This window comes from Pleurodeles waltl, chromosome 8 (assembly GCF_031143425.1).
Source record: "Pleurodeles waltl isolate 20211129_DDA chromosome 8, aPleWal1.hap1.20221129, whole genome shotgun sequence".
Lineage (NCBI taxonomy): Eukaryota > Metazoa > Chordata > Amphibia > Caudata > Salamandridae > Pleurodeles > Pleurodeles waltl.
The window spans coordinates 1491970421-1491993020 of record NC_090447.1 but is presented as its reverse complement, the minus strand read 5'-3'; the positions used below and the strand labels follow the sequence as shown (position 1 = coordinate 1491993020).

General features: G+C 51.4%; 1 protein-coding gene across 5 annotated transcripts in view; it reads right to left on the bottom strand.

The window, feature by feature from the left end:
- The window catches only part of STXBP5L (syntaxin binding protein 5L), a 1301131-nt gene extending 1280912 nt beyond the window's left edge, over positions 1-20219 (bottom strand). For all 5 annotated transcript variants that reach the window (XM_069202705.1, XM_069202706.1, XM_069202709.1 and 2 more), the window contains exon 1: positions 19936-20219. In XM_069202705.1, the coding sequence (XP_069058806.1) occupies positions 19936-20145 (210 nt within the window). In that variant the 5' untranslated portion in view covers positions 20146-20219. The remainder of the gene's footprint in view (positions 1-19935) is intronic.
- Between the last annotated feature and the right edge of the window lie 2381 nt (positions 20220-22600).

The following is a 22600-nucleotide window of genomic DNA, read 5'->3' as shown; positions in this document are numbered from 1 at the left end:
TCTTTTGGAGGCACAATTGCTATTAGGAAATTCCAAATTTGGAACTGCAAACCATCCATACCTACGGGCTTTAGGTCCCCCTTAAATATAAGTGAAGAAAAAGTGGGGCTTTTAAGCCCCCTGGGCGATTGCGCACTCTATAGCACTGCAAAAAGTGAATATTAGGTGCCTTCTTACAATATGCACATGGCTACCATCGGACTGCATTTGATGTTGATAGCATTTCCTAAATGCCCATTTTGCATTTAGGAAATAACTATGTACATGGGGTTTGGAAATCACAAAAACAGAAATCCCTATTTGCAATTTCCTATTTTAGTAATTGCAAAATGCGATTTAGAAATAGCAATTTGCGACGCCATGGAGCCCGGTTGTACATTGGAAAAGGCTGTTTTGCATTTCTTATTGGGCTGAAATTGTGATTCGATCTGTTAAGAAATGCAAAAAACTTTTGGAGATATGGGCCTCTGTCTCTGTGTGATTTCTGCCACCCTAGGAGAACGGAGAGGCTCTGTATGAGGGAGACCCAGCAACTGAAAGGGGCGGCAAAGACGAAGAGAATATCTTTCAGGTGGGCATCACATCAGTGTTATGCCATCTAGGTTGGAATAATTGGGCAACAGTTCGTTTTTCTTTCAAGGAGATACACACTGTGAAAGTTGAAGTACAAAATATTGTCACACTTATTTTTTATATACTCTGAGGTCCGCCAAAAGGCAAGCTAACTGAAAGATACCTCTTCATATATCACAAACAACTAGATGAGTAAGAGCAATTTATATGAAATAAAATCCAAACCATGCACAGCCAGTATAGGCCGGTATCAATGGCAGACATGAACTAAGTGTATGTTAAACATTAGAAGCTTTGAGGAAGTGGTAGACACAAGATTACAGCAGAAGAACCAACCAACACGAACCAACTGTTGTTAGACACTAGAGGCTTCGAGGTAGTGGTAGACACGAGAAGTGAGTAGAAGAACCGACAAACACCAACCGTCATTAGACATCAGAGGTTTTGAGGTAGTGGTAGACACGAGAAGACAGCAGAAGAATCAACACGAACCAATTGTCGTTAGACACTAGAGGCTTTGTGGTAGTGGTAGACACGAGAAGACAGCAGAAGAAAGAAACCAACACGAACCAAATGTTGTTAGAAACTAGAGGCTTTGAGGTAGTGGTAGACACGAGAAGACAGCAGAAGAACCAACCAACATGAATCAACTGTAGTTAAACACTAGAGGCTTTGAGGTAGTGGTAGACACAAGAAGACAGCAGAAGAACCAACCAACACGAACTGACTGTAGTTAAACTCCAGAGGCTTTGAGGTAGTGGTAGAGAAGAGAAGACAGCAGGAGAACCAACTAACATGAACCAACTGTAGTTAAACACAAGAGGCTTCGAGGTAGCGGTAGACACGAGAAGCCAGCAGAAGACCAAAGTACATGAGCATTGTGCATTATAAATATATATTTAAGGACTAGGAGAATCTTGCTTGTCACTCACTGGACGACACCCTCAATGTACAGCAACTTACAGCTCAAAGTGTGGGCTAATGCCTTAACCGGCCTAGGCAGAAGGTGTTTAGGAAAATCAAACTCCTGCGTCTCTGTCTAAGAAGTCACTGGGTTCAATGGCTACGCTTTCTCTCAGATGGAAGCGACCCAGCATCAACACATCAAAAACAAAATGCTGCTCTAAACTAAGCACAATCTCTAAATAATTTGCAGATATACATGTATACCAATTAAGAGAATACTTTTTTCAAAAAGTGCACTGAATATATATATAATAATGGAACAACTCAAATTTAATGTCCCACTATTGCAGATGAATACAAGTATATAAGACTGAACTTTACATGTAGCTATTAATTTAAAGGAAGAGACACAGAAAGGCAGCCAAGAGGAAGCCTGATAGAGCACACCCTGAGAGAGGAAACATACCTAAGAACAACCATAACTCACATAAAATAGAATATTTCCTCTGACTGTCCCATACTTGGGGAGGGAGACCACTCTAGGACAGAGATGCCACTGTGTGTGACTGACCTGCTACTCTACCCACAACGAGGGGCGCAAAGAGACGAGCACGCCTGCTGCCAGGTAGTGCTGAGTGAGACATAAAGCAGTCCCAACACAAAATGTGTCTTTCAATGTTTTACAAATTACAGAAACAACAATACACTTAATATCAACCTCTAACCACGTTTTAAAAAATAAACAATAAAAAGGTCTGAAAATGAATAAAAGCAGAAATGGAGCAGATGGAAATAAGTAGTCTATGGCTGGATAAATACCCCAGAACCCATTTGGCTTGATGTGTTAAGGGGTAAATGAGAACGTTCCGAAGAAACAAAAAAGGAGTTGTCTGGGGATGAAAATGACCTTGTTAGGTGAGTAAAGACCAGCACTGCAGTACGAATGTCCAAAACTGAACCTCTGATCAAGGGAGCTCTCGAAGGCTGGGGTGCAGTGCTTAATTTGTGCTTATTGTCTCCGGTGCTGGGCACCGGCACTTATTTTTGCAGGCCGGGGCTAATACGCCTGCCTCAAGCATTTGCTGCGAGCAGAAGACACATATGGGAAAAATGGATGAAGGGAAAAACGAAAAAGCGTCACAAAGAGACAAAGTAGAAAGCTGCAAGAGTGAGCTGAAGGGGCAGGGAGTGGCCTTTATATGGATTGAGGAGGCCCGAGATGGCTTCAGGATTACGCTTCCTGAGTATTCCGTGTTAACACATTTAATTGCAGCAGCCCCGTGTTTGAGGAGGGCTTTGAGCACTGGCACCTTTTTATTTACAAATTAAGCACTGCTGGGGAGGTGGGCGTAACATCAGTCCTGTGGATGCAGGAGGATGCCTCAGTGTTGCCATGATGCTGACTTTCTGACATGTCAGCTGGAATCCAGCAGTATAGCTTCCAGTTCAGAACTAGTTCTAGTGATCTGATATTCTTGCCCAAAGGCTTTGGGGTGGTTCACGACACTGGAGCAAAGTCTTCAAAGACCTCCCACCACAATCTAACTCGGTTTCCTTCTGGTTGCCACCGAGTCTCTGTTGAAGGAGCATCCCAACTTCCAAGCACTTCAGATCCCAGAAAGACCCAGCAGTCCACGCCTGGCCAGTAATTCTAACACAGCTGGTACTGCTCAGTATACCCGGTACTTCCTGGCACTGGGAATCCTACATGTGTCAGCAGGTCACCCTGGTCCCATGACCCCCTAGGTCCAAGCTCTTCATGTCTTTCCTGGAAACACAGCCCCAAAGGTTCTGGCTCTCTGTCCCTGTGACTGATACCAACCTTGGAGCACGCCTTTCCAGCAGGAGTATTCAAGCAGAAGGCATCTCTGCAACAAGAATTGGGGTCCAGCAGCTGGAGGGAAGTAGCAGCTTTGTGGATAGTCTCCATCATGCCTACTTTAAGGAGCCAGCTTTGTCAGCCGTTTCTCTGCACAACTATTCATTCCTCAGTGAGTGCACATTCATTCTTCCTCTAGTTTGTCTCTGGGAATAGAGCAGCCACCCAGAGGCACCTATGTCCCAACAAGTTTTCCAATGATGATCGGCACCAACATTTATTTTTTTAATAATTGATGTTTCTTTCGCCTGTCTGCTGTGGTTACCTTTGTTATCAGAAGCGCCTGATAAACTGCTTTGCTCCCTGCTCTTTCTCCAGTGGTGTTTTGTGAGACACAAATCCACTCGAGATGGGAATCACGAAGTACCTAATGGTAGTTCACAAGGTTGAGGACGTGTCCCTTCTTGTCAGACCGGAAGCAGCCAGGCCTTGCTTCCCTACTCAATATGCAGAGACTCAGACACAAAGCCCTCCCCTCAAAGGCACGACCCTGAGGTTTATAAGTCACAGCCTCTGCCAAACCAACTCAGCCAACGGAGTAGCCAGAAAATTAAAATACCCCCGCTTGAGTCATACCACTACTGAAGCGAGCACGTGAAATGAGCAAGTCTATCCTTCCTTAGGACAGTAGCCCTCACCCGTTTATCCTCCCTCCATCTATCTATACATTCATCATTTCGTTCATACACTCGCCTCTCCATGCCGATACATTTCCATCCATCCATCTATTTTTCTATCCATACAGCCATTATTTTTTATCCATCCATCCATTCATTCATTTTCTGTTCATACATCCATTCTTTTTCTATCCATCCATTCATTCTTTTTCTGTCCATATGTCCATTCTTTTTTCTGTCCACACGTCCATTCTTTTTCTATCCATTCATACATTCTTTTTCTGTCCATACATCCATCCATTCATCCTTTTTCTGTCCATATATCCATTCTTTTTCTGTTCTTACATCCATCCATTCATTCTTTTTCTGTCCATACATCCATTATTTTTCTGTCCATACGTCCATTCTTTTTCTGTCCAAACATCCATTCTTTTTCTATCCATCCATTCATCCTTTTTCTGTCCATACATCCATTCTTTTTCTAGCCATCCATTCATTCTTTTTCTGTCCATATGTCCATTCTTTTTCTAGCCATACAAACATTCTTTTTCTGTCCATTCATCCATCCATTCATCCTTTTTCTGTCCATACATCCATTCATTCTTTTTCTGTCCATACATCCATCCATTCATTCTTTTTCTGTCCATACATCCATTATTTTTCTGTCCATGCGACCATTCTTTTTCTGTCTAAACATCCATTCTCTTTCTATCCATCCATTCATTCTTTTTCTGTCCATACATCCATCCATTCATCCTTTTTCTGTCCATACATCCATTCTTTTTCTATCCATCCATTGATTCTTTTTCTGTCCATCCATCCATTCATCCTTTTTGCGTCCATACATCCATTCTTTTTCTATCCATTCATTCATTCTTTTTCTGTCCATACATCCATCCATTCATTCTTTTTCTGTCCATACATCCATTATATTTCTGTCCATACATCCATTCTTTTTCTGTCCAAACATCCATTCTTTTTCTATCCATACATACATTCTCTCTTCCTTCCTACATCCTTTCACCCATCTGCCGATTTTTCCACGCTCTGTTGATCCTTTCACTCGTTGATTCATTCTTTCACGCTTCCATCTATTCTTCATTTCACCGTTCCATCCTTTCATGCATTTTTTCCAACATTCCTTTCTTTTAATCCTCCAACCTAGGTTCACCTTTTCTTTCTTGTCATCCTGTCCCATCTCCTCCTGGTCTTTAGTTGCTCTTTGTACCGCTCCATCTTTATTTCTCGTGCTTATTTTTTTCCTTCTCACTTTTCTCTCTCACGCTCACTTTTTCTATTTCTAATTCGTTATTTTTCTCTGTTATCCTTTCTCTTTTTCAATTTCCTAACATGGATACATCAGTCGTGGCCCACAGCCTTGTTACAGTATCCTTTCTGAGCATTTTGTCTGCAGACGACTAATTCATGTCCTAGTGGGACCCGGTTCCCCAACCTGGAACAAACCCCGCTTAAACTGAGAAGTGGGGGGTCCCTTCGCTGCTGGAACCAGCCCGTCCACACTGACTGTAAGTAAACACAGCAAGTACCTTCACTAAATGATGACAACATTGCAGTGTTAGGTGAATAGCTTTGGGGTGGTGCTGAGAATCGAGGCAGCTGAAACACATACACAACACACACACACACCACACACACACAAACACACGCACACAGACAGACACACAGACACACACAAACACACACATACCACACACACAAATACACACACACAGACACACACAAACACCCACACACACAGACACGCACACCACACACAGACACACACACACAAACACACACACACAGACACACACAGAGACACACACACACACACACCACACACACAAATACACACACAGACACACACAAACACACAAACCCCACCCCCACATATACACAACACACAAACACACACAAATACACACACAGAGAAACACACACCACACACAGACACACACACACCACACAGACACACACACACATACCACACACACAAATACAGACACACACAAACACCCACACACCACACACACCACACAAACACACACAAATGCACACACACATACACACACCACACAGAACAGACACACACCACACAGATACACACACACCACACACACAGACACACACACACACCACAAATACACACAGACACACAGACACACACACACCACACAGACACACACACGGAGACACACAAACACACCACACACACACAAACACACCACACAAATACACAGACACACATACACCACACAAACACACACATACACACCCACAAACAAACAAAAAATGTTCATTACTAGCTGCAGTACACGGGGTGATGGGCAGCACAGTGCGGGGCCTACGCTGACACTCAGAAGGATCTAGTGGGCGACTGGCAATCTCTGCATTTCATACATTCATCAGCATCTCCCGGAAGCGCTCACTGTCGTCACTCGATAAATCCTCGGAGACACACATTTAACAGACTTGTCAACAGGCCCAAATAATGAGGGGTTTCTCAACTAATTACTTCGTAGTCGCCTGTTATGACATCAGCGCGGGAAAACATTAGAGGTGCCAAGAGAGGTGGGCCACAGTTGAAGGGAGGACGCGGTAGGCTCCCCCACCCAAGCTGCCATTCTGCCTCTGGAGTGTCATCATTAGCTATGTGTAGTGTATCTTGTTTAAATGCCCCCTTGCTCCATAATTACAAAAAATATATACAAACACCATGCCCCTATCCATAGCACTAGTATGAAGCGTCATCTCCCACGGGCAGGCCAAGGGAGTCCTGCTGGTGGAGGACATGGCTTGTTCATTACTGCGATGGACTCATGGCACACCTCTCCATTCTCAAAAAGTCTCACTACATGGCTTCTGCCAATGGTGAAGTTGGCCATGCCATGCTGGTGACAGTGGTATTTCATGACTGCTCATTGATGCCCGGCGTGCTATACCTTAGGTTACACCATCTCTAGCTCTAGCGAGGAAGCTCGACCACAGCTTGAATGATCAGTTAGGTCTTCGATGGTCATTGTGCCATCACTCTGGCCTCCTCCAATACTAGGCTAGAATGGAAATGTCTGCTACACGTTCACTGTTTTTTGTAAACAACTCTTATTGCCATTTTCATAGCAATACTGCACGGCGAACAGTGGTAATCAAGAGGTCATAATCGTCCAACAATAAATACAATACTGGTATACGCTGGAGAATACCTCACTAACAGTAGCTGCCCCCCACACAATCAAGGGCCAAAGATCCAGCCACATGCCAAGAACAACCCTCCTCTCTCCATGCTCCCCCCACTCCTCCCGAATCAGGGCCTGATTTAGATAGTGGTGGATAAGTTACTCCATCACAACGGTGACGGAGATCCCATCCGCCAAAATCCCCAGAGGGGAAGAAAAGGCCCACCAGCTGGTATGCTAGGAGACCCCAGGAAGCAATAAGTCATCTCACTGAGAGTTCTAGAGCGTTGGTATCGGTGGGGCAACCTTATCCTAAACCCTACATGGTATGGATTTCCCATCCAAGGCACTATCCCCCCACTCAAACTGCGTTATAGGATCCTTCTGTGCTCTGGCTACTTCCATGGAACCCTGGTCCCTTTTAGCCTTCCTAAGTAGGACAATGCTCTCATATTCCCTCTACTGAGTCAATTCCCTGGTCCACCCAGCAATCGTGGGAACCTACGCTGACTTCCAATTAAGGGGAATCTGTCTCTTAGCCAGGAGAAGGCGTAGGTCCAACAACATGGACGTCATCTTGAATTTAGCCGGGCGCGGGAAGAGCCCAGGATACCCCCCCCAAGTGGCAACAGGGAGATACTCATCCACTTCACGTTCATAATATGTTGTCTCCTATACTTGGTGCTGTTATCATAGCAAATAACTCCTCAATAAAGTCCCCAATGGTCTCCCTCTATGTTTAATATAAACCCCAATGAAACGTTATCCCTTTAGACAAGACTTTTAGGGCCAAGCATGGTTTCTTCTGGTAAGCCCAAGCCAATAAATATCCCCCTCCAAGAATTCCAATCTTACACCGCTGTGCATCGATGGGGTGAAAGACAATGGCTCCTGTTGTACAGAGGCGCCACACTGAACTTGTAGGGGACTGATGTCATTCTGTCTCACAGCCTCCCATCGCCCCCCCATGGGGTCGGAGAGCTGCGGGGCGGCCCTTCCCACGCCCCTCTCGGGTCCATCGCTCCATCAGCGAGCAGTGCTGCCTCGGTGTGTCCCTAGCAGCATGGTCACTCAGGTTTATTTATAGCAGGCGCCTGCCTCCGCAGTGGTATGCGTCCTCCAGCCAGCCTGCTGCAGCCCTGCTGCTATTGATTTATGGGGGGCCTACCACTCGCGGAGTTCCCCCACGCCAAGCCGGGCGCTGGCGCTCCTAAGGAACCGCGCGAATGCTCAAAATAGCCCCGTCCTGCCATCGGGTTACTATTAATGTGCTCCTCGGACAGCTGGATATGAATAAAAATGGAATTACTCTGTGACCTTCAGCATCCACCCAGGACAAATTACAGCAGAGAAAAAAAACTTCCTCGTGTTCATCTTGAACACAAAAAATAGCTGAGCCATGTCCTCCCGGCTGATGCTTGAATGAAGCCCAGATTTGCACCAACACCCTGGATGGAACATTTTGTGAGGACAGAAAAACTGACTTTCCAGACACACAGCAAGGCGACTTTTTAAAGGGTACTTTGAGTAGGAGGAGGGGATTTCAGATTTACAGGGGGTAGTGAGACATACACTGCACGCTGCAGACGAATATTACTTCCGGCCCTAAGCTGCACTGACAAAACCAAAAGAATGGGTGCAGTGTGCTGTCTCAGACTTTCACTCAACCTGAAGCGTGCCATGAGATGGTGTGTTACCCCAGCCACCACTACAGTGCATCAGAGGAACGTTCCACCCTGTAGTGCATGCGGGAGCCCTACATCCACCAATCAAGGATTTATGAAGCGCAGCATATCACCCGTGAGGGTCTCAAGGCGCTGGCATCCAAAAAACTGGGGGGAAAAGCAAAGAGAAAGCAGTGAAAATGAGTTAAAAGAAGGGAGAATGCACACAAACAACTGCAGACAAGCAAGGAGAAAGCAGTGAAAATGAGTTAAAAGAAGGGAGAATGCACACAAACAACTGCAGAAAAGCAAGGAGAAAGCAGTGAAAATGAGGGAAAGTCAATGAGAAGGCCCAAAAAAAACTGCAGAAAAGCAAGGAGAAAGCAGTGAACACAAGGGAAAAGTAAGGAGAACGCACACAAAAAACTGAGGGAAACGCAAGGAGAAAGCAGTGAAAACGAGGGAAGAGTAAGGAGAAGGCCCACAAAAAAATGGTAAAAAGCAAGGAGAAGACAGGAGCGAGAGCAATGCAGCAGCACGCGGAGAGCAGAGCCTGGGACCCTACATGCCAGTGCCCCCTAAAAATTAGATCAGGTCAGACAAGATGCGGTGAACTATGGGAGCTGCTTGAGGTACACAAAGACATTGAACGAGAAAAAGGGGAGTCAAGAGGAAGACAATAACTTGGGACATTTTGAAAATGTCTACCAGACTGGTTATTTGGAGCAGTAACATTGAATATGGGCACAGTATTCTTGCAGCAGAATTGAAGTTCTCTAGAACAGGATGCGACTGAGAGTGGTGGACACTTATTGGAACCTTAGCCCTCTCCCCGCAGAGGTACTGATACATGCAGATGTTCTGAAGAAGGCAGGCAGTGAGGCATCTACTGGACTAAAAGAAGCATCTTGAGGCCAGATGCAAGGGCTTCGACCAGAGCAAAGAAATACTGCTGGGACTCTAGGTGACTTGGTACCTATGCACTGTTTGGAAAAACAATGCAATGCACAGCAACTCTAACAGGTACTAAAACACTCCGCTTCCTGTTTTTGTTAAATCTGGAACTTCTTTTATTTTCTAAGGAAGATGTGAAACCATCCTTTTATTTCATGGGCAATTGAATTTAATTGGAATCCAGTGCATTGTGACAAGAAAAGATGTCTTGGCGTATGGAGTAAAACACAAATTCTTGGAGCACTTGGTGAGCTGAACACGGAGTAAACCTGGACGTTCATTGCTGGCCATCAGCAGAAGAAGGAAACGACCATACTAGAAAGACCTATTTCAGCCTTGGGGCCTGATTTAGAGTTGGGCAGACAGGGGTACTCACAAAGGTGACAGATATCCTGGCCACCATATTACAATTCCCATAGGATATAATGGGAACATAATACGGCAGACGGGATATCTGGCATGGTGGTGATGGAGTAATCCCACCCACAAAACTCTAAATCAGGCCCCTAGCCCTGCTCCTCAAAACCTCCTCCATCATACAAGAAATTAGCTTTTGCTCACCGGGTACATTTGCACACAACCTGGTTCCAGGGCATGTAGCCTCCTTCCCAGTTTTAGAAATGAAAGAATATTTCACCACACATGTTGCATAGACAAACTTAAGTTCTGCTTCACACAGTCTCTTACCCCATCATAGTAATAAAACAGTCTTTACCCATGTGTGTTGGATATGCCGACATAAGAAATGGTTTCGCTCCTTACTGAACCCTCCTTGCTCATAGAAGCAAAACATTCTTTACGATCCATGTTGGATAGACCAATATAAGACCTGGTTGTGCTTAGTTGCAACCTTTAGACGTATCCTGGAGACAAGAGTCTCACCCCATGCATACCAGACAGACCATCAGAAGATTTGTGTCCACTCCAGGTAGGCTTTTTCCCATCACAGAAACAAAAGTGTTTACTCATATTCTTCTCTGATCACAGAAGAGTCTTTACTCATGCTTGTTGGATATGTCGACATAAGCTTTGGTTCCGCTCCTTACAGAACCTTCCCTACTCATAGAAATAAAATAGTTTTTATCAATCCATGTTCGATAGACCAACATAAGACCTGGTTGTGCTTCGTGCAACGTCTATCCCTACCATGGACACAAGATTCTCGCCCCATGCGTGTTGGATGTGCTGACATAAGATACGGTTCTGCTCTGTACAGAACCCTCCCTCCTCATAGAAACAAAACAGTCTTCACCCATTTATGTTGCATAGGCCAACATAAAACAGAGTTATGCTTCGTGCAAACTCAATACCTATCAAGTAAACAAGAGTCTCATCCCAGGCATAACAGACAGACCATCAGAAAATGTGTTCCCACTCCTGGTAGGCTCTTCCCCATCACAGAAACAAAAGAGCTCACTCATAGTCTTCTCTGATTATAGAAGTCTTTAAGCATGCACGTTTGATATGCCGACATAAGATATGGTTCTGCTCCTTAGAGAATCCTCCATCCTCATAGAAACAAAATAGTCTTTACCCATCCATGTTGGATAGACCAACATAAGACTGCGTTGTGCTTCTACAGCCTCTATACCCATTGTGGAAACAAAGGCCTTGCCCCATGCATACCAGATAGACCAACAGAAGGGTTGTTTGCACTCCTGGTAGGCTCTTTCTCATCACAGAAACAAAAGAGTTTACTTATAGCCTTCTCTTATCATAAACCTTTAGTCATGGATGTTGCAGAGACTAACACAAGAGCTGAGCCCGTGCCCCAAAACCTCCTTCCCATTATAGAAACAGTTTACCCATGAATGTTGGATGGACTGAAAAAAGACCTAGTTATACTCTCGGCATTCTCTTTCCACATCATGGAAACAAATGTTGTTTCATTTCTGTTAGCCCCTTCTTCTCCACAGAAACAAGAGTTTTACTCATGCATGTTGGACAGACTGACACACTCATAGCCACCCCCAAAGAAACGAGAGTCTTTGCCCATGAATGCTGGATAGACTGACATAAGAACCGATCCTGCTCCACACAACCTCCCCCCATCATAGAAGCAAGAGTCTTTACTCATGCAATGCTGGATAGACTGACATAAGAACCGATCCTGCGCCACACAACCTCCCCCCATCATAGAAACAAGAGTCTTTACTCATGCATGCCGCAGAGACAAAGCTAAGAGTTGGGCCACTCCCTGTAACCTCCTTCCCATCATAGAAACAAGAGTCTTTACTCATGCATGCCGCAGAGACAAAGCTAAGAGTTGGACCACTCCCTGTAACCTCCTCCCCATCATTGAAACAAGAGTCTTTACTCATGCATGCCGCAGAGACAAAGCTAAGAGTTGGACCGCTCCCTGTAACATCCTTCCCATCATAGAAACAAGAGTCTTTACTCATGCAGTGTGGAGAGACTGACATAAGAACCGATTCTGCTCTACACAACCTCCTCCCCATCATAGAAGCAAGAGTCTATACTCATACATGGTGGAGAGACAAAGCTAAGAGTTGGGCCACTCCCTGTAACCTCCTTCCCATCATAGAAACAAGAGTCTTTACTCATGCATGCCGCAGAGACAAAGCTAAGAGTTGGGCCACTCCCTGTAACCTCCTTCCCATCATAGAAACAAGAGTCTTTACTCATGCATGCTGGATAGACTGACATAAGACCCGATCCTGCTCCACACAACCTCCCCCCATCATAGAAACAAGTCTTTACTCATGCAGGCTGGAGAGACCAACCCAAGTGTAGGCCTGCCCACGTAACCTATTTCTCATCACCGAAACAAAAGAGTCTTAACTTATGCATGCTGGAGAGAGCAACACAATTCCTGAGTCCGTTCCTGTGACCTCCTCCCATCATCGAAACAAAAGAGTCTTTCTCGAGCGGACGTAAAAGGGCTAATCAGTAACCTACCTTCACTGAGTCCACAATGGCCCAAAGCACAGAAAGGAGGGAGACCTCGCCTACACCTGCTTCCACTGTACATAGGCAGATTTCTGCATTATTTACACACACGTGTCCACTGGAAACGGAAAGCTGTCCTCCTATCTCAGACATACTCCTGCAAGACTCTCAAGGGACTGTGGGGACTGCTTCATTCGTGGGTTCAGAGGCCACAGAAACAAAAAAGATGCCTTGCTTGCCCTGCTCCTGCCCTGTCACTAGCCTGGCCCAGTACTCATAGTCTGGTTCCTTTTCCCAGTGCCATCAATTACCGAATGCAAAGTAAACACACGCAGCGTCCGTGCGGATGCTCTCTCACCTCCGGCCTCTAGATGCATCTGGGGCCAGGGGGCCTCTCACACACCAGCCACCCATGAGACACAATGATGGGCGTCTTTCCCCGTCAGCCCCAACAGTTACACATAAGATACCCAGAATCCTTTCCCTTGTGAGATGAAAGATACATGCAGGGTTCTCGGACGCAATGTCACCAGAGACGCCAGCCTTGCCTGATGCCACCACCATGCACACAGTGGCCTCTAACCTCATGCCACGACAGCTGCACACAGATGTCTCTTGTCTGATGCCATCCCAGGTGCAGGCAGCTGTCTCTTGCGTCATTTAGACGTAGGCAGCAGTCTGTTGTCCCCTACCACCATACACATATACAACAGCTGTGCGGGCACACGCAGTTTCTCTTATACACATACACAGACGTGATAGGGAGTGTGTGTGCCTCTCTCTCTCGCTCTCTTTCCTGCCACTTTTCCTTGGCACACACAGCCGACTCTTCCATTGCACCAAAAGATGTACACAGCGGACACATTCAATGTCATACATGCAGAAGCCAGTTCTCCTAGCAGCACATGGCCATTCAGCACAAACGCCCCCGCTATATACACAATACAGCCATCCAACTGCTCTCGCAGAGCAGTGCATTCCCTGAAAGGAACAACACTCTCCTCGCTGACTTCACCACAGTGAAATGACACACTCCTCACGCTCCATTCCCTTAAAGGAACACACACTCATAGCAGTCACCTAACGTGCCAACAAGGCCTCACCTCTCCGCATGCCCCCTATAACATACATAGCAGGCTGACGCCGGGCTCATCCGCAGACACACACAGCCGTCTCTTGCTCTCTCACCAAAAAACCCTCCCTTCATCCCATTTCTGAAAGATGAAGCAGTCACTTCCGTCTTCATATACACCACGGTGTCCCTTTCCTAGCAGGGGCGCAACACTGGCGCCTGCAGCGCTGCGGTGGGGGTCGGGATACGGCGGGGGGGAGCGCATCCCTTCTGGGAGTAACCTATCAGTCTATGACCAATGCATGTATGTGCCACATGGGAGTCTCAGTGGCCCCTCTTCACGTTCTGCAGGGATGTCCATCAACGCCACCGTTCCCCAGAGATTCAGAGCAGAGATGTCTCCTGTGGTAAACAGGCTCAACAGTCTCTTCTGCTTATGCACGCATACAGTAATCAAACACACAAAACACAGCCCCCTAGTCGCATAACAATGTACAAATGCAAATCCTTTTCAAGTCATAGACACACAACAGTCCATATTTGACATACACACAAAGCAGCCTTTCCTGTCCACAAACTACAGACATTTAAGCCCATCAAGCGACAGTTTCTCCAAATCTCTGAAATAAAGCCCACCCTCTTATAGGCGCAGGGTGGTCTCTTCTGTTCGCAGCAGAGCTAACACTCCCTTCTCCAGCAGGATTCTTCCCATAAACCCGCAGCTGTCTCTTCACAAGTGTTTCCCCACGTGCCCTCCATCAGCAATATTTTCCCTCAGAGGTCTGATCCTCAGTATTCGACTGTCTCACCAGTCGCTTTTCCAGGAAGTACCGTCCAGGTGTCTCTTCCCGTCCATGTACTGGTGCAGCAGTCTATTCGCTGTTCTCTTCCCCTGCTATTAAATTACATCTTAGCACTGTCACCCCGCTCTCTCTCGTGCAGTTGTTCCCCTCCAATCCACCCCAAACTGTCAGTAGTCACTTCTCCTAACGGTCTCGCCCACATGGCCCTATTACCCAGCGGTGTTCCTGTCGTCAGTCTTTTTCTAGCAGCCTCCTCCTAGCAGTCTCTTCCAGGTTCTCACTACTCTAGCAGTCTTAACTTACTTTCTCTATCATCGGCAGTATCTGCACCTGCAGTCTAACTCCAGCAGTCTCTTCTACCATCATTTCCTTCCTCCTGCCATCTCTCCGTAGGCCGTACCGTCTCCTAATGTCTCTCCCATGGCAGTCTTTCTCCCACCAGCATCCTTTCCAGCAATGTTTCTCCCCTTCTCTCTTTAGTAATCTCTCCGCCCCACATTTCCCAGTCTCTACTCCAACACCTCTCTCCCCACACCCGAAATAGGTTCTCAAATCTCCCCCTAAGGCTTTTCGAGTTTCTCACTCCGTTTTCCAGCAAATCTATGGTCACCTCCCAACAGCAGTCTTTTTCCTCTCACTGTCTGGCATGGCCAGTATCTCCCCTTCTCCTCGGCTGTCGTTTCTAAAATATCTCCGCAGTCTCTCCCTTGTATACCCCGCACTCCTCCACGCTTGCCAGCCTCTCACCCTTGCCCCCACCCCCTCAACCGCGCCTGCTCTCCTAAGTCTCCCCCGCACACCCTGCCCCGTGGAAGCAGCGCCGCCTGGTGCCCTAACGCCCCCTCTCCCTAGAAGTCTCCCCCCCCGCACACCCTGCCCCGTGGAAGCAGCGCCGCCTGGTGCCCTAACGCCCCCTCTCCCTAGAAGTCTCTCCCCCACACCCTGTCCTGTTGAAGCAGCGCCCCCTGGTGCCCTAACGCCCCCTCTCCCTAGACCTCTCTCCCACACCCTGCCCCGTTGAAGAAGCGCCCCCCTGGTGCCCTAACGCCCCCTCTCCCTAGAAGTCTCCCCCCCCCCACACCCTGCCCCGTGGAAGCAGCGCCGCCTGGTGCCCTAACGCCCCCTCTCCCTAGAAGTCTCTCCCCCACACCCTGTCCTGTTGAAGCAGCGACCCCCTGGTGCCCTAACGCCCCCTCTCCCTAGAAGTCTCCCCCCCACACCCTGTCCTGTTGAAGCAGCGACCCCCTGGTGCCCTAACGCCCCCTCTCCATAGAAGTCTCCCCCCCCCCACACCCTGTCCTGTTGAAGCAGCGCCCCCTGGTGCCCTAACGCCCCCTCTCCCTAGACCTCTCTCCCACACCCTGCCCCGTTGAAGAAGCGCCCCCCTGGTGCCCTAACGCCCCCTCTCCCTAGAAGTCTCCCCCGCACACCCTGCCCCGTGGAAGCAGCGCCGCCTGGTGCCCTAACGCCCCCTCTCCCTAGAAGTCTCCCCCGCACACCCTGTCCTGTTGAAGCAGCGCCCCCTGGTGCCCTAACGCCCCCTCTCCCTAGACCTCTCTCCCACACCCTGCCCCGTTGAAGAAGCGCCCCCCTGGTGCCCTAACGCCCCCTCTCCCTAGAAGTCTCCCCCCCACACCCTGTCCTGTTGAAGCAGCGCCCCCTGGTGCCCTAACGCCCCCTCTCCCTAGAAGTCTCTCCCCCACACCCTGCCCCGTTGAAGCAGAGCCCCCCTGTTGCCCTAACGCCCCCTCTCCCTAGAAGTCTCCCCCCCACACCCTGTCCTGTTGAAGCAGCGCCCCCCTGGTGCCCTAACGCCCCCTCTCCATAGAAGTCTCCCCCCCAACACCCTGTCCCGTTGAAGCAGCGCCCCCCTGATGCCCTAACGCCCCCTCTCCCTAGAAGTCTCCCCCCCCCCACACCCTGCCCCGTTGAAGCAGCGCCCCCCTGGTGCCCTAACGCCCCCTCTCCATAGAAGTCTCCCCCCCACACCCTGTCCTGTTGAAGCAGCGCCCCCCTGGTGCCCTAACGCCCCCTCTCCATAGAAGTCTCCCCCCCACACCCTGTCCTGTTGAAGCAGCGCCCCCTGGTGCCCTAACGCCCCCTCTCCCTAGAAGTCTCCCCCCCCCCCCACACCCTGCCCCGTTGAAGCAGAGCCCCCCTGGTGCCCTAACACCCCCTCTCCCTAGAAGTCTCCCCCCCACACCCTGTCCTGTTGAAGCAGCGCCCCCCTGGTGCCCTAACGCCCCCTCTCCATAGAAGTCTCCCCCCCACACCCTGTCCTGTTGAAGCAGCTCCCCCTGGTGCCCTAACGCCCCCTCTCCCTAGACCTCTCTCCCACACCCTGCCCCGTTGAAGAAGCGCCCCCCTGGTGCCCTAACGCCCCCTCTCCCTAGAAGTCTCCCCCCCCCACACCCTGCCCCGTTGAAGCAGAGCCCCCCTGGTGCCCTAACGCCCCCTCTCCCTAGAAGTCTCCCCCCCACACCCTGCCCCGTTGAAGCAGAGCCCCCCTGGTGCCCTAACGCCCCCTCTCCCTAGACCTCTCTCCCACACCCTGTCCTGTTGAAGCAGAGCCCCCCTGGTGCCCTAACAACCCCCTCTCCCTAGAAGTCTCTCCCCCACACCCTGTCCTGTTGAAGCAGAGCCCCCTGGTGTCCTAACACACCCTCTCCCCCACACCCTGTCCTGTTGAAGCAGAGCCCCTCTGGTGCCCTAACGCCCCCTCTCCCTAGACGTTTCCCCCACACCCTGTCCTGTTGAAGCAGCGCCCCCCTGGTGCCCTAACGCCCCCTCTCCAGAGAAGTCTCTCCCCCCACACCCTGTCCTGTTGAAGCAGCGCCCCCCTGGTGCCCTAACGCCCCCTCTCCCTAGAAGTCTCCCCCCCCACACCCTGCCCCGTTGAAGCAGAGCCCCCCTGGTGCCCTAACGTCCCCTCTCCCTAGAAGTCTCCCCCGCACACCCTGTCCCGTTGAAGCAGCGCCCCCTGGTGCCCTAACGCCCCCTCTCCCTAGAAGTCTCCCCCCCACACCCTGTCCTGTTGAAGCAGAGCCCCCTGGTGCCCTAACGCCCCCTCTCCCTAGACCTCTCTCCCACACCCTGTCCTGTTGAAGCAGAGCCCCCCTGGTGCCCTAACAACCCCCCTACCTAGAAGTCTCCCCCCCACACCCTGTCCTGTTGAAGCAGAGCCCCCTGGTGTCCTAACACACCCTCTCCCTAGAAGTCTCTCCCCCACACCCTGTCCTGTTGAAGCAGAGCCCCCCTGGTGCCCTAACGCCCCCTCTCCCTAGAAGTTTCCCCCACACCCTGTCCCGTTGAAGCAGCGCCCCCCTGATGCCCTAACGCCCCCTCTCCCTAGAAGTCTATAACCCCACACTCAGCCCTGTTGAAGCTGCGTCCCCCTCAGTGGAGTAACAACGGCCCCCGCAGCGGATGGGGGGCGAGCTCCAGGGGCCTGCATCAGCACAGCACTTGGCCTGAGTCCGGACCCCCCCCCCCTCCATGTTCTTTGGTGGGGGGAGGGCTCCAGTTTTGTTACGCCACTGGGACCCCTGGTGTTCAACAACCCCCCTCCCTAGACATCTCTCCCTCGCGCAGCAGCGACAGCCCGCACTCCTTGCACAGGTGGAAGTAACCTGAGCTCAGGGTCTTCCCCGCGGTGTCCCTTTCTTCCCAGGAAGTCACCCGCACTCCCATAACGCCGCAGTGTTTCCTCTTCTCACCTTGCCAAGATGGAGGTGATCTGAAGTCAGTCAAGAAAGAAGTGCACCCCTCAAGCCCCCAGCACCCCCCTCTCTCCCTCACCCAGGCCCTCTGCGGTCTCTGCGCGTGATCTTAGCTCCTGGACCATCCAGCCGTCTCCAATATATCTCAGCTCGCCTCTCACCTGCCACCCCTGACCTTACACTGCTGACAGAAGGGTCTCTGGCGCAGTCTCTCCCGGGTGCCCCACCGTCCTCCTCTGCTCCATCCCTTTCTCCCTCGCACTCGTCCTACCAGGTGGGAGACATCTGGGCTGGGGTTTCATCTCACTAGTCTCTTCCTGGTGCCGCCGCACCCCTATTACTCTATCACCAGAAGTCACTGTCTTCCCTAGGAAGAAATCCCTCGCCCTGTAGTCTCCTGTCATTTCACACTGAGCATCTGGAAGTTAAAAGATTAAAGGTCTCCCCACTAGTGCCTTCCTGATGCCACAGCGCCCCTCTCCTCCTCCAGTTGCCACCCTCTCCCCTCACCCTGCGGTCACTCCCCCTCACATTGCACGACTGGAAATGATCTAAACATAGGGTGTTCCCCAGCAGTCTGTCCCTTCTGCCCCTTGACATCCACCCTAGTCTCAACAGTGCGCTTTCCATCGTCCTGCAGTCTCTGTCCCACTGCATAGTGATGTGCCCAGAGGTCTCTTCTGAGCAGTCTCTCCTCCTGCCAGCTGACAACCGCCCTCGTCCCAGCAGTTACTCCCTGCTCCCTCTTCCTGAAGTCTCTCCCCTTTCACTCTAGCAGGGGTGCCCAAGGGTCTCTCACCAGCAGCCTCTCTCTCCTGCCCAGTGACACCCACCATCGTATCTGCAGTTCCTTTTCCCTCGCTATGCAGTCCCTACCCTCTCACACTGCACAGTGATGTGTCCAGGAGTCTCTTTACAGCAATCTCTACCTCTTGTCAGATGACAACCACCCTTGTCCCAGCCGTGTCTCTCCTATGCCCTTCAACCCATCTCAGCAGTCCCCCCATGCCAGCAGCCTCTTCCTCATCCCTATGCCAGCCTCCTCTCCCTAATCCGTGTCCCGGCAGTCTCTTCCTCGTGCACCTCACCCCATCCCAGAAGTCCCTTCTTCATCCCCCATCCCAGCAGTTTGTTCCTCCTACCACAACTTAGCAGTCTCTCCCTCATACCGAATCCCAGCAGTTTCTCCATCATGTCAACACCCCACAGTAGTCCAGCAGTCACTCCTTCTCTCGCTTTGCAGTCTCCCCCTCTGACACTGTACAGTGATGTGCCCCTCATGTCACCCAGCGCCCCCTCGTCCCAGCAGTATCTCCTTCATGCCACTCACCCCATCACAGTGGTCTCTTCCTCATACCCCAAGCCAGCAGCCTCTACCTCATCCCCCATCCCAGCAGTCTCTCTCTCCCTCATGACACCCCCTCCAGTCCCGGCAGTCACTCCTTCTTCCCTCACTCTGCAGTCTCTCCCCTCTGACAGTGTACAGTGATGTGCCCGGGGAGCTCTCCCCAGCAGTCTCTCCCCCCTGTCACTCAGTACCCTCTCCGCGTCCCATCAGTCTCTCCCCCGTGTCACTCAGTACCCCCCGGCAGTCACTCCCTCCTCCCTCTCACTGAGTCCGCTGTTGCCCCCGGGGCTCTCTCCCCCCGCCCGGCCTCTCACCTTGCACAGCTGGAAGTGGTCCGAGCTCAGGGTCTCCTGCACCTCCAGCTCCCGGGGGGACACCGCGGCCGCGCCGCCCCCCGGGTACAGCGCGCTCCCCGCGGCCCCCGCCGCGGAGCCCGAGCCCGCGCCGCCCCCGGCGCTCGCCCCTCCGCCGGGGGACGAGGCGGTCAGGCCGTCCAGCACCTTGCGGAAATTGAACTTCTTCATGTCGCGCGCGGGCGGGCGGAGTGCGGCAGCCGCGGCCGGGAGGGAGCTCCGCGCTCTGCAGCCGGCAGCCAGCCTCCCACCGCCCCGCTGACGTCAGCGCGCCGCCCGCGCAGGCGCAGAGCGCGGGGCGCGAGGACCGGCGCCGGGGAGGGCGCAGAGCGAGGGGCGCGCGCGGGAGGGATCGGCCGCGTGGGGGGCGCAGAGCGTGGGGCGCGCGCGGGAGGGCCGGAGCGCGGAGGGATCAGCACCACGGAGAGCAGGAGCGACTGGCTTCAGGACCGTGGAGAGCAGAGAGCAGCAGCGATCAGGACCGTGGAGAGCAGACAGCAGGCGTGACAGAAATCAGGACCGTGGATAGGAGAGAGCGTCAGGAGCACGAGGGCCAGCAGTGACTGAGTACAGAGAGATCAGGACCATGGATAGCAGAGAGCGTCAGGAGCACGAGGGCCAGCAGTGACTGAGTACAGATAGATCAGGACCATGGATAGCAGTGAGCATCAGGCGCAGGAGGGCCAGCAGTGACTGAGTACAGAGAGATCAGGACCATGGATAGCAGAGAGCGTCAGGAGCACGAGGGCCAGCAGTGACTGAGTACAGAGAGATCAGGACCATGGATAGCAGAGAGCATCAGGCGCAGGAGGGCCAGGAGTGACAGAGTACAGATAGATCAGGACCATGGATAGCAAAGAGCAAAAGTGACAGAAATCAGGACCATGGATAGCAGAGAGCGTCAGGAGCACGAGGGCCAGCAGTGACAGAGTACAGAGAGATCAGGACCATGGATAGCAGAGAGCGTCAGGAGCACGAGGGCCAGCAGTGACAGAGTACAGAGAGATCAGGACCATGGATAGCAGAGAGCATCAGGAGCACGAGGGCCAGCAGTGACTGAGTACAGAGAGATCAGGACCATGGATAGCAGAGAGCATCAGGAGCACGAGGGCCAGCAGTGACTGAGTACAGATAGATCAGGACCACGGATAGCAGTGAGCATCAGGCGCAGGAGGGCCAGCAGTGACTGAGTACAGAGAGATCAGGACCATGGATAGCAGAGAGCGTCAGGAGCACGAGGGCCAGCAGTGACTGAGTACAGAGAGATCAGGACCATGGATAGCAGAGAGCGTCAGGCGCAGGAGGGCCAGCAGTGACTGAGTACAGAGAGATCAGGACCATGGATAGCAGAGAGCATCAGGAGCACGAGGGCCAGCAGTGACAGAGTACAGAGAGATCAGGACCATGGATAGCAGAGAGCGTCAGGAGCACGAGGGCCAGCAGTGACTGAGTACAGAGAGATCAGGACCACGGATAGCAGAGAGCATCAGGAGCACGAGGGCCAGCAGTGACTGAGTACAGAGAGATCAGGACCATGGATAGCAGAGAGCATCAGGCGCAGGAGGGCCAGGAGTGACAGAGTACAGATAGATCAGGACCATGGATAGCAAAGAGCAAAAGTGACAGAAATCAGGACCATGGATAGCAGAGAGCGTCAGGAGCACGAGGGCCAGCAGTGACAGAGTACAGAGAGATCAGGACCATGGATAGCAGAGAGCATCAGGAGCACGAGGGCCAGCAGTGACTGAGTACAGAGAGATCAGGACCATGGATAGCAGAGAGCATCAGGAGCACGAGGGCCAGCAGTGACTGAGTACAGAGAGATCAGGACCACGGATAGCAGAGAGCATCAGGAGCACGAGGGCCAGCAGTGACTGAGTACAGAGAGATCAGGACCATGGATAGCAGAGAGCATCAGGAGCACGAGGGCCAGCAGTGACAGAGTACAGAGAGATCAGGACCATGGATAGCAGAGAGCGTCAGGAGCACGAGGGCCAGCAGTGACAGAGTACAGAGAGATCAGGACCACGGAAAGCAGAGAGCGTCAGGAGCACGAGGGCCAGCAGTGACTGAGTACAGAGAGATCAGGACCACGGATAGCAGAGAGCGTCAGGAGCACGAGGGCCAGCAGTGACAGAGTACAGAGAGATCAGGACCACGGATAGCAGAGAGCGTCAGGAGCACGAGGGCCAGCAGTGACTGAGTACAGAGAGATCAGGACCATGGATAGCAGAGAGCGTCAGGAGCACGAGGGCCAGCAGTGACTGAGTACAGAGAGATCAGGACCACGAATAGCAGAGAGCGTCAGGAGCACGAGGGCCAGCAGTGACTGAGTACAGAGAGATCAGGACCACGAATAGCAGAGAGCGTCAGGAGCACGAGGGCCAGCAGTGACTGAGTACAGAGAGATCAGGACCACGAATAGCAGAGAGCGTCAGGAGCACGAGGGCCAGCAGTGACAGAGTACTGAGAGATCAGGACCATGGATAGCAGAGAGCGTCAGGAGCACGAGGGCCAGCAGTGACAGAGTACAGAGAGATCAGGACCATGGATAGCAGAGAGCATCAGGAGCACGAGGGCCAGCAGTGACTGAGTACAGAGAGATCAGGACCATGGATAGCAGAGA